The sequence below is a fragment of the Heterocephalus glaber genome, unplaced genomic scaffold (assembly GCF_053883595.1).
Source record: "Heterocephalus glaber isolate CG9 unplaced genomic scaffold, H.glaber_assembly_v1.0 deba00001461, whole genome shotgun sequence".
Lineage (NCBI taxonomy): Eukaryota > Metazoa > Chordata > Mammalia > Rodentia > Bathyergidae > Heterocephalus > Heterocephalus glaber.
Genome location: NW_028258308.1, coordinates 637,467 through 649,950, shown reverse-complemented (window position 1 = coordinate 649,950; position 12,484 = coordinate 637,467). Strand labels below are relative to the sequence as shown.

The following is a 12,484-nucleotide window of genomic DNA, read 5'->3' as shown; positions in this document are numbered from 1 at the left end:
GCAAGAAATACATTTCTGTTGTATTTATGCCATTATACATTTAGGGGTCTATTATTACAAAAGTTCCACAGTTTCACCCACTCATATTTTAGATCTGAGCTTCTATGCATTAAGACACCCTCCCTGATTCCTTTCATCCAGTCTAATTTCAGTTGCTTTGTCATTCTTTCACTCCACATCTTATTCTTTCATTTTACTCATCACAATGCATAATTACATATTAATGTGTGTACATTTATTTAAATTCTGTGTCCACAATTGACCCAGAAGATTCATGAACTTAGAACCTTTCATCCATCATAACAATATACATAGTTTGCATACTGATTGGCATACAGCAGTCCATATAAAATGTAGAAAATGAACAAATGAGACACCCTTAACACAGAAATACTTTTTTCAACATGAAACCACAACTTCAGACCAAACACCATAGAGAATTAAAATGCACACAATGGAGTGTTTGTTGTTTTTTTTTTTTAATCTTTATTCATTCAGAATGCAATTCTGGGCCAATCTACAACCAAGAGTAAACCCTGAACTCTGAAATAGAGTTAACAAACTGATTGACATAACACTATTGCCCTGTAATTATTAAGCAAGTCATTTCCATTCCATTCATAAAACCTCTTGGTAAACATGTACATTTTCTTCCCATCAAAAATGCATTATCAAGATCATGCTTATACAGCTAATCAACACAAGAGGCTAATGACAATTTATACTGAAGTATTTAACTCTTGCAAAAGAGAGCTCACAATGCCACGCTATAAGCTGTTGACTTTTTCAATGGCATTCATTATATGACACTGTAGCCAATTACATTAAAAGAACTTCACTAATTTTTAAAAGCTAGAATTACCCAAAACATTTTATATTGCAAATAACACCTGGAATATTGGATTTGAGCCTAAGTTGGTAAGATTACTTAGCTCTTTTCTGCAGTCCTTCGTGTAACATATGTAGGGAAATGAATGCTATATAAGAGAATGAAATAGGTCAAGTTCTCATATTTTTACCTAAGAGTCTATTTATTTTAAGTAATGTTGATTAATACTTAAATGATTAAAAATGAACCAATGTTAAATACTAACTGCACAAAATCTAAAATAAAGTGGCCACATCACATCATACTACATCACATAGATAGATTAAAAGCAGCTAATTAGAAGCCTTTTAAAAATTTAAAGTTTCAGACATCATTTTCCACCATTCCATTAACTCTTCCTTCTCCTCTTCTTTCCTTTCAGAAAATGACTCCAGTTCAAAATCGACCTGACCCAAAAAAAAAAAAATCAAGATATACTATTGTATTTTAAAAATACAAATCTTAAAAATGAAAACAGTGTTAGGGCTTAAAGAATAAAATCAATCCAACCACCTGAGCTAAAGTAGATCTGAAAAAATCTCTTATGATAAACAAAAAAATTAAATTCAAAGCCATTATGTTTGAACTGTGCTTCACTCTAATAGCTTTAAAACAGATATCGCACAATAAAATTCCTTGCTCCTGCCTATTTCCCTCACAAGAAGATGTAACATAATTTTCTGCCTTTGACTATTTCATGAGCTCCTCCTTCACCCTTGAATTTCCTCCTACGAGGTGGAAGTACAAAACAGAGTTCAGTGTGCTAGGGTCCCAGTCCGCAAGGTTCTGCTTTCTGAAACTGTAAATGTGTTAAAGAAATTGACAGAAGTACACAGAACTCCACCCCACACTCCTTGTAAACAGGAGGGTCAGGTCTGTGGGAATCCACACACTCTGCATAGGGCGAAGCTGAATGTGCAGCCCCCAACCCCGTCCTTCTTGAGTCTCCATTAGAGATTTCCAACTAAGAGTTCCTAGATGTGGCCGCCTGAACCCTTGGTTACCTTGGAATGTGGTTACACGAAAGACTCAAGAACAAAATAGTTGGGTGGGCCTTTTCCAATCTGTTCCTAGAGATACTTTTTCCAGCTTTCGTTTGCCTAAATGTACTTCCTGATTTTAATACATATACAGCCCACATACACACACTTGTCATTAAAATCAAAATACCGGTTTTTAAACTCCAGAGAGTTTGTTTGCAAAACCAAACATTTGTAATCCAAACTTCAGGTACATAAAGAAAAATACAATAAAATTTTCTCAAATGAACCTTTTGATTAGAAATCCTACAGACCACCCTGTGTGTAGTCCCAATAATGTAATACAAAGATGATAGCAAAATTTTGCCCTAAGTAAAGTGTGTTATCATTGCCATCACTTGTTGAACAAAATTAATTGTATCCACTTAGATAAGCTATAGATTTTACGTAGTGCTCAGCTCATCCTATGTTTGTAATAAATGTTTGGCTAATGCCCAAAATTATCTTCAGGCATTATTGAATTTTTAAAAATACTTATTATGTATGCTAGGTGCCAGAGATGAAAAGATAATTGCAGCAAAATCCCATTTAGACTGAAACCAAGGTTAGCAAATAAAAACTTATTATCTTTAAATGTTATTGCAAATCTCTTCAAAAACTGAGAAAAGATAACAACTCTTCATGTTGCACAGTATTAAATCATCAATGAGACATTGGGCAACTTGTTTAACTTTCTTTGGCCTCAGTTTACCCATCTGCTAAGTGGTAATAATAATGGAAACTACTCATGGAGTTATTATGAAGATTTCATATGGCACTTAAATATACTTGGTAATGGTGGGAGTTGATTATTATTATAGTCCTTAGTCGCTATGATTACTTACCCCAACGGCAGGGCTATAGGGCACTGCCACTTTCTTTGTTATTGCCAGATAGCCTGGAGCTGAAGCTGTGAGTTTATAGTTTCCAGGTACAAGGAGTCTCCAGTAGTCGCCATCCTTTGCTGGAGAAAAACAAAGCATCAAGCTACACTGCAGGCACAGATGCAAAACGCATAATTGTGTGATCTAAAGAATACCCACTATAGTGCAGTTCAACTTCTTTGAGTTCTTACTTTCAAAGTACCTACATGGGAAATTTGATGAAATTCTATGAGAGTGTGAAGCTTTCTCTACAGGTCTCATTTCTTAGAGCTGTTTTACAGATATTAATGTTAAATTGTCCAATAAGACTTCTGACATGGATCTTCTACTCATGCCACAAGTAACACAGGTGAAAAGATATATAAAGTCCCTAAACAGTAGGGTCAGAACACCTGGCACCACGCTTTCATTCTTGCCAGAGGAAGACCTGGTGGTCTAAGAATCTACATCAGTGTTTCACAAAGTATGGCCCATAGGTAGCCTCATCAGAATTTAGATTTCTAAAGATTCAGTCTGGAGTGCCTTCTAGAGAGTGCATTTTTTAATGATTCTCTTGAGAATTCTTAAGAAGAGCTATGGTTCCATCTCTTTCACTTTCCTAGCTTCCCTCCTAACCTAGACGAGATTCCATAGCCCACCACTTACCAGGCTCATGCATATGTCTTTACCTCATTTGTTTTGCTCTCTTGATCGTACACATCTAGAAAACCACCAACCTTGGATAATTTCCAACTGTCTATGTCTATTTCCATGTGGCTACAAGGAGTTTGAGAAAACACATACCCATGGTGGTCTCTGTCTCTAATTCCTAAACACCAGTCTTACACGGTTCATGATACCTTTCTTATACACCTCACTGGTCCATTCAATTTCTCATTTTCCTAAATCAGGGCTTCTCAAGCTTAGGTACATAGCAATAACCTAAGAAACTTGGTAAAATGCAAAATCTGTTTCCCTAGCTCTGGGGTAAGGCCTGAAATTCTGTATGTTCAATCCTCAGGTTGATGCTAAAGCTGGCTAGGAAGGGGCACACTTTAATCTTAAAGGTTCTAGTAGACAATTCATGTTTTCTCCTTTTTACTAACACCTCTAATACATCTTTATCTCTATAAATGTTTTACATTTTATTTCACTGAAAAAATAGATACAATCAGAAAAAAATAAAGCCCACCTGCCCACATTCTCCAATCTACTTCTAGCCCACATATGTCCTTTCCACTGGTGCTACATTAACTTCTGTGGTTGATAGCAATATTTTTGGAAAGATTTGCCACTATTATCCATCACCAATGGCTCTCTTCCTATTGCCTCTTGGGCCTCTCAAATATGGCCATCACCATTCGCTCCACTGACATAGATTATGTTGAGTTTCCATATTGCAGATCCAATGATTCATCACAAGGCTCATCTTGCTTTTTATCACTCCCTCCCTCTTGAAAGCCTTCTAGACTTCCAGGACAACACAATTAATTCTTCCTACCTTAGATTTCCTCCTTCGTGTTGCTAGCTCCTTCGCATTAACCTGCCCTCACTAAGCCGGACTGTCCTAGAGCCTACACCTCAGGAATATTTCTCTCTGCCTACTTATTCCCTAGGTTAGATTTCTCCCCACTCTTCACCTTATGGAAGGCAGAGAAAACTCCATCTGTACAGCACAGCAGGATTCACAGAGAGCAGGTTTCCTCCTGCCCCTGGGCTCCACCGTGCCTGAGGGTTAAGGGGAGCTTATCTGGGCACGGATTCTAGAGTGTGGGCTGGGAAGGATGCTGGCACTTGGTGGGATATTGATATATATTTGTTAAATGAATGAATAAGTGAAGTGTTAGAGGGAAAATTTTAAAGTAAAAAAAAAAAATCTAAGCTAGAAATATGGAGGTTAGGAAAAGACAGTGATAGAGAGTGCTTTGGAAAATAAGGTAAAGGTTCATTCACTATAAAGCCTAAAATATTGTAAAAGTTTATGGCTAGAAAAAGTTATTACTGTTGTGGTAAAGCTCCCAATAAGTGACAGTTAAACAAACTAAAATGGGCTGGACAGAAGTTTAACAGGAACTGGCAGATTTACAGGAAACGATCTCATGTTCTCCAAGCTGAGAAATGAAAACGGGTCTTCATACCCGGACAGCCCCGCCATGACGTCACACCGCAATCCGGTAACATCCTGTTCTACCTTGAGCAACTGCAGGTTTGTTTTCAGGATTAAAAGAAGCGTGTTAGAATTTCTGAGCACACAATTCGCAGGGAGTTATTTTCGTTTTTTGGTACCGGAGAATCGATCTCCGGACCTTGCGCTTGCGCAGCAGGCGGCGAAACCACTGAGCTAAATCCCCGGCGGGAGTTATTTTCTTTTCTACTTTTTCCGCTCCCTCCTATTGTCTAGCAGTTCACAGCTCTTTCGCACTGCTTCTCAACACAGACTCCAAAGTCACTGTCCCCGCTGCTTCGCTTTTCCTTTGCCCAAACCACCACGTGTCCTTAGGGAGATGAATTGCGTCACCTCACAGCCTGCAAGAAGCCGGGGAAAGGGCGCCCCCTGCTGCACCCCGATAGCTACAACACCAGCAGCCCCGAGTCCTCCGCCTGATCACAGCTGAGGCCCATTGAGGAAGGAGAGAGGACGCACTCAATTGTTTTTCCTAAATGGCATAAGAATTTAATTACGACTATAATTAAATATGCTCTTGGACACAATGCTAGAGCCTCCGGATCACAGCAAAGAAGACCCACCAGATATGACATCATGGTCTATTCCTTCCACGGAGATAGTCGCGTTGGCAATTGGGTTACCTTGCAGGTCTCGAACGAATCCTTTAACTCCTCGGTGTATCTGTGAAGGTCAAGAACAACCAAGTCTTCGTATTAGAAACCGCCTAAATATATGTCTCTTATCAGGCATTTCTTCATTTTCTAACAAAATGCAACAGATGCCCACTATTGCAGAACCAAAACACGCTCAAATGGCTAGTATTTTTTGGTGTTCTCTTTACTTGGCTTTTTCTCAAATAGGGAAATGAGGAGTAACCTTAAAATTAATATCTTGTTCTGTGTCAAGAGAAGACTTTGAAGGACATTCTAAATAACAACCAAAAAACTGACATAAAGTTTTACTTACAGCACCTTTCAGTATGACCTCTCTCTTTTAAATTCAGATATATAGACATATACCTTTCATAAAAAGATATATTTCATAAAAGATACATGTTCCATGAAAGATAGATATACATATTTTTCATGGCCATAGTTAACAGGAATATTATGGCTCATTCTGGATGAAAGATAAATACTGTGCCTACTTATGTACTAAACCCATTAATGAAATATTTTGACTGAACATAAGTGGCATGAAAGATTAGTGAACTTTGTAACTGAAAATTGGATGCTGAGTTAGAAGGAAAGTGGAAGAGCTGCTACAGGGAATAATACCCTGAATTAAGTGGTGACATCCATGAACTATTGCAGTATAAGCTACAAAAGCAGAGTTTTTTCTTCATTTTTAAAAGATACTTCATCTAAGTCCATACATATTTGAAGTAACAGAGAGTAGCTCCAAGTCTTTACCAAAGTACACCTTCTGGAATATCAAATAGAATTCCTTAAACCCAGTAACTTAACACAATATGCCCCAGCCTTCCAAATACTCATACTGCTCCTCACCCTACCTGACCTTCGAAAGTGAACATTTTTTGATACTGATGATACTTGACTATTTCCTTACTGAAAGTAGAATAAATCTCAAGTATCCTTTCATCATCAGAGAATAAACTTAGCAGTGATACAATGTTTTACCAAAGAGATGCCCCTGGTTATCAGCAATAATTTTTCCATTGATTTTTGATTTAAAAAATTCTACAATCCTATAAAAATAGCATGTATAAACTTTACCACAAACAGTAAAAACATTACTGTTAGAAGTAATGGTCTGACATGGTGCATGCCTGTGATCCCAGCAGTCTGGAAACCCAAGGACTGTAAGTCTCTAGCCCAGCCTGAGCTACTTGCCAACTTAGTGAGACCCTGTCTCAAAATGAAAATTAAAAGGCGCGAGGGGCCTGCAGATGTAGCTCAGTGTGAAAGCTCTAGGTTCAACAGCCAGTATCACAAAGAAAAAAAAAGAATGATAATTTTAATCGCAGCCAGTATAGTGAGCCAAGAGTAAACACATTTCTTAAAAATATTTAGAACAGAGGCCGGGGATTTAGCTCAGTGGTTTCACTGCCTGCTGCACAAGCACAAGGACCTAAGTTCAATCCCCAGTACCAAATATATATTTATATTCTATATATTTATTATTAATACATTATATTAATATATTTAATATATATTATAATATTTAATATAGTATATAAATATTATATAATATATTATATATTTTTATATATTTTATATATATATATATATTTAGAACCTAGTGGATCTCTAGCATTTTTCCAAATTTTATTTATAAACTAACTGACCAAAACTGAAAGATTGAAATTTATTTACTGGAAAACATGACAAGTTATCTTTCTGAATGAAAAGATGAGTCATTCCTGATCAGAAAGAAAAAGAAATTGAGGAGAAGAATGAAGAAAGATACATAGAGAGGGCATCGGGCAGAAAACCAAAGAATAAAATACAAATTTCAAATTTCTTAACTGGGCCTGAGATTTTTTGTTGAGAACTGTTCAACAAAATCCAGAATGATCTTAGCTTGCAAACGGAATTATTCGCCTGCAAGTACTTTATCCATCTTGAAGCACAGTAATCCTAGTATCATCAATATTTTAAACCTTCAGGAAAGGAAAGCTTTACATTTCCTCAACACTGGAAAATAAGTCAATACCTCAAAAACACATAGTTCATCTGTGTTAGGCACAAACACAGCCTATTAAAAGTTATGAGTTACTCTGCCTTTGTAACCGGGATTTACATTGCAGTATGCAGTTTAATAGTCAAATAAGTAAATAAATGTTTATTTGCAATTTGTCAAGTATGGCAACTTTTTTCTCTTTTCATTATTCTTTAAATTTTATTCTTTCCTTTATTCTTTTTTCTGACATGCCAACTTTTCTGTTTTCAGTGGACAAACTGCACTGTAGTAATAAATCCCAATAGAAGTGTTATGAGCTGTCATAAATAACCAGGAATTTGGAATCGCTGTCACTTTATGGTTTTTGCAAAGGGAATCACTGAAGTTCAAATTTCACTCATGACTTGGAGAAGCTGTTTTACTACTCTTTAGTCTTCCTGTAATAATCTCTCTCTCCAGGCCTCAGGACATTTCAATTTCAACAAAAGCTAAGAAGGCATTCATAAGATCCTTCACGGTTGCTTAGTTCTGTTTACATCAGTGGCCGGTAAACTCTTGTGTACTTAAGTGTCACGCCAAGTTTCCTTAAAATGGAGATTCTTCAGAATCTCAGAGACTCAGTGGCAAAATAAGACCTGTAGATGATCCTGACACAGCTGCCCATGAACCAGTCTTTGAAAAATTCTTTTGAGAATTTTGAACTAGACTGTCCCAAAGCTGTTGAATGGGAAGCTCCTCTTAGCAAACTATTTACTCTAATTAGCTTTACAATTCTAGTTCTCGAAAACATCTCTTTAAAACTCTGCAAGAGATTTCCTCTCAACCAATTACAGAATTAGATCTTCTAATCACTTGTTTTCCATGAGTTGTCAACTAGTCCATGCTTAAACTCTAGCCCCAGCTGTTCAATTACTGATCACTAAGCACCACTGTGAAGGAAACAATTCCAACACAGAATTTCTCTCAGTCTTCACAGATCTTACATTGGCTTTTAATTCCCTAAATTCTGTGCTGCAAGCTGCATGAGCTCTCTGTACAAATACCACTCTTCCTGCCCCTAAACAGCAGACACCCTAAAACCCACGCCAAGTCAAGGGCGATCATGAGAATCAGTGGACGGAGCAAATTTTCATTCCAAGTGGCTTGAAACAGGACTGCAGAATTTCATCCCTCTTGTTTTCACCCTGTTTCTTTGACCGGATGCATAAGATGCATGCTCACCCAGAACCATGAATATGACAAATGTTCTGCTCTTTCCTGATGGCACAAATTTGTGTTTTATTTTGTTTTGCACTCTAATTTTCTCAAGAACTGAGACAACTTATGCAGCAGCTGAACCTGTTTGTTAATTGTTGATCGGGATGATGGCCTTATTGACAACTATAATAAATACAGCTCTAAGAAGCCTTTTCTGAACTCCCACAACTGGGTTTAGGGACCTTTCTGTATCCACCCATTGCTTCTTGTAGTTACCCCTGTTTTAGCATTTACCACCACTCTTGTGATTAGGTAGTCACATTTCTGACCCTCTAACATGAAGCCTTCTGGAGGAGGTCATTATTCCCAGTACTTCAGAGAGTGCCTGCAACATGAAAGTAGCTCAATATATTTTTTTTAATGTATAAAGTGTAAAGCATTATATTAGGAAGGCATTCTTTGACATTCAAATGGGAAACACAACGAATAACCCCATCTTGCTTTCTCTAACCAAAAATGTATTTTTTCAGTTAACTTAGTTCTTGGAACAAATACAGCTGTACTTAAATAATTAAAAGGAAACATTCTGTAAGGTTCTCACCAATATTCCAAATTAGCCTTAGTTTTTGTTCATGAAAGATATTTTCATGCTAATTTGCAGCAAGAATCCATTGATTGAAAAAATCCTGCAGAAGAAGTGTTCTTTAGTCAGGACTCATCAGTAGATCTATTCCATGGCAGTCCCCTGTACTAAGGTATCACATGGATATATGACATGTGTAAAAGAATTCCTAAGCCAGTTGTATTTTTAAAAAAAATAAATTGGGGGGCTGGGGATTTAGCTCAGTGGTTCTGCCACCTGCCTCGCAAACTCAAGGTCCTGAGTGTGATCCCAGGTACCAAAAGTAAATAAATAAATAAATAAATAGGTTGTGTGTATGTGTGTATAAATAGCTAACTTGATTTAACAGCATTTGTTCATGCCAAATTAGTTTAACAAATGAGTCTGGACAATCCACCGGCACATGAGATCAACATCACTCTACTGCACTTTAGGGGTAAATGGCCACATTCAGAATGGAACTTGAAGTTGGTCAAGGCACTGCTTGCAAAGAATGGCATCTTGAGGTCTTCCTACCACCATGGCCCATGCCAGTGTCTATGTGCTATGGAGGGAATGAGGTTAGCGAGAGGCAGGCCAATCTGAGTGGGTGAGGAATTCTATTTTAGCAGATTCTGAGGCACATACCAAATTCTATAGAGACCCACTGGAGGGACAACATAAGAGACTCTGGTCAAGGTCCAGCATTATGTATGAGAAGCATTGTAGCAGTGACCCCAAAACTACACAGCCTCCATTAAATTATGATGGAATAGCTTCAGGCAAGTGGTAGAACCTCTCCAAGTCCCAATTCTTCATCTTTAATTCACAGATGATGATGGTGGCATAACTTCCCTCATAGGGTTGTTGTCATGAGGATTAAACACATGATTATTACACGGAAGGCAGTTAGAACAATTCCTGTGAAAGGTAAGTGCCCAGTCAATGTCAACTATCGCTGTAACCCTGAGGCTAGGGCGAGACAATGAGGCACACAGGGCAGAGTTTCAGGAATCACTGTCAGGAGCACGATCCCTCCTTGCATGACCCTGAGAGTGAATTCTTCCTTCAGTTTGCACCCAAGGTGCCTCATTGACCTCACTCCTGTCCAAGCACTGCCTGAGACATCTCACAGGCCCAGCGTGATCAGGCTGACAGAGTTTTTCAGGGTTTCCCCTGCTCAGAATAATATTCTGTTATGGCTATGTCTAGATGTCATAGGTAGGGTTTTCAGAGATGTTTCAATCTAGATTATGTGGTTGATTCATGGTGCAATGCTAAGATTAAGGGTGCTAATATTAAGGGTGTGTGATTACTAAATCTGTCCACTGATTGGTTTAGCACCACCCTAATCCCAGTATCCTAGATAAAATATAAAAGGGGCAGAAAAATGCTGCTAAGGCCCCTTGGCTTTGCTACCTTCTGCCCACCATGAATTGATTCTCCTCTGCGATGCCTGCCTGCCATGCTACCCTGCCTTGGAGCCAGCAGACTATGGATTAAAACCTCTACAAACTGTAAGCCAATTAAACCTTTCCTCCTTTAACTTTGGGTGTCAGGTATTTTGTCTCAGCAACAAAAAAAGTAACTAAGACATATACATAGATGAAAATAAAATTGTGCCTTACTTCACAATGTTCCAGTGTAGGCAGTGAATGGTCATGAGCCACAAAATCTATGACAAATGAAAGCCTAACTGATGCCTGTTTTCCAATAATGGCATCCTCACTTGGGCTTAGATGGATTCCCCTGCACAGGAGTTCCCTTTGGGGACTGTTGTGTACAAGATTTAAATGCTCTTAAATCTTTTGTTTGATGCTAGACAGTTTACCTGCTCCAGGTAGTTAATAAGCGAGTTTTTGTTATCCTCCCAGTAGCTCTTCAGAGTCTCTTCTGGTGGGAACTTTTCACAGCTAAGCTCCACCGTGATCTCAAAACAGTTGCTGCTCAGGTAATTGAAGTCTTGCATCCCTGCCAAAGCACCAAATGGAAAGTCAATATGTGCATGTATGCAGTATATGAATATCTCTGCACTCTGCTCAGAGCTAAGTAAAAGACACAACAATGGTGCATTTGGTGAAGCCTTTGATAAATCACCTACCACAGGGGATCAGAAAACATACTTGAGTGAGTAGTACTCTAAAAGCACCATCTCTCCCGGGTTCTTAAGCAAGGATTTACCTTCATCCATTGTTCTCAGAGGATGTGAAAGCAGAAGCCATCCACATTGCACATTGCTGCAACGGGCTTCAAAAGGGACAAGAAGGTGAAAGTCCCAAACCCTGCAGACCTATTAAAGAAAACTGCATCCCTCTAAAGGCACCTTTCTATCAAAGAAGAACTTAGAGAGATAACCTGGCACACTATTCTTCACTCTGACTGGTATCATAAGCAATCCTAAGAGCTCAGGAGTCTTGATAACATACTACATATTTATTCAATAATCACTGAGAAGCTATCACTCATAGGAAATGTTAATAATACTTCAAACTTTACCAGACAGAAAAGTCTGCACCCAGAACAATTTTAACTTGAATCTGATTCAGATTAGTAGTGGATGCTCTTGGTACCCAACACCCAGCTGCGGTAAGATTTCACAACTGCCCCCTCTCTCCTTCTGAGAGAAGCCCCCTGAGTTAAGAGATTATACGTCCCATTCCTTACCAGCAGCATAAAACAGCGGCTGACAGGTGACCACCGAAAGCTGCTTTCCTTACCTTAAGGAGACATGACCTGCCTGAGTTATGCTTCAGGCCTGGCTCCCAGGAGCTCTGGCAGAAGCTGGACGTTGCCTGAGGCCACAACAGTCCTCAGATCTATCTTTATCCTTCCCTGCTTCCCTCACTTCCCTATTGGGCTTTCCTAAAAGAGTAACTTTTCCTAAAGAGTAACTCCCAAAAGTTACAAACATCTAAATCACTGTCTCAGGCTCTGCTTCTAGAAAACTTGATCAAGATAGTGATTTTATTCACTATAGAGAGAGCTGAAAAACCATCAAAGAGGTCTTTGGCTGATTACTGTGGGACATAATCACTGGCTATATCATTGTCATCAGTATTTTATTAATATTGATATTATTTACTTGATATTATGTAAATAATACACTATTTGTTCCAAAAGTTAACT

At 38.3% G+C, this 12,484-nt stretch overlaps 1 protein-coding gene across 1 annotated transcript in view; it reads right to left on the bottom strand.

The window, feature by feature from the left end:
• Positions 1-213: 213 nt before the first annotated feature.
• Cpe (carboxypeptidase E) overlaps positions 214-12,484 on the bottom strand; it is a 139,703-nt gene continuing 127,432 nt past the window's right edge. Inside the window, exons 6-9 of the mRNA XM_004848222.4 lie at positions 11,190-11,329; positions 5,499-5,598; positions 2,733-2,851; positions 214-1,275 (exon numbers count right to left, since the gene is read on the bottom strand). Coding sequence (XP_004848279.1) covers positions 1,177-1,275; positions 2,733-2,851; positions 5,499-5,598; positions 11,190-11,329 — 458 coding nt within the window. The 3' untranslated portion in view covers positions 214-1,176. The remainder of the gene's footprint in view (positions 1,276-2,732; positions 2,852-5,498; positions 5,599-11,189; positions 11,330-12,484) is intronic.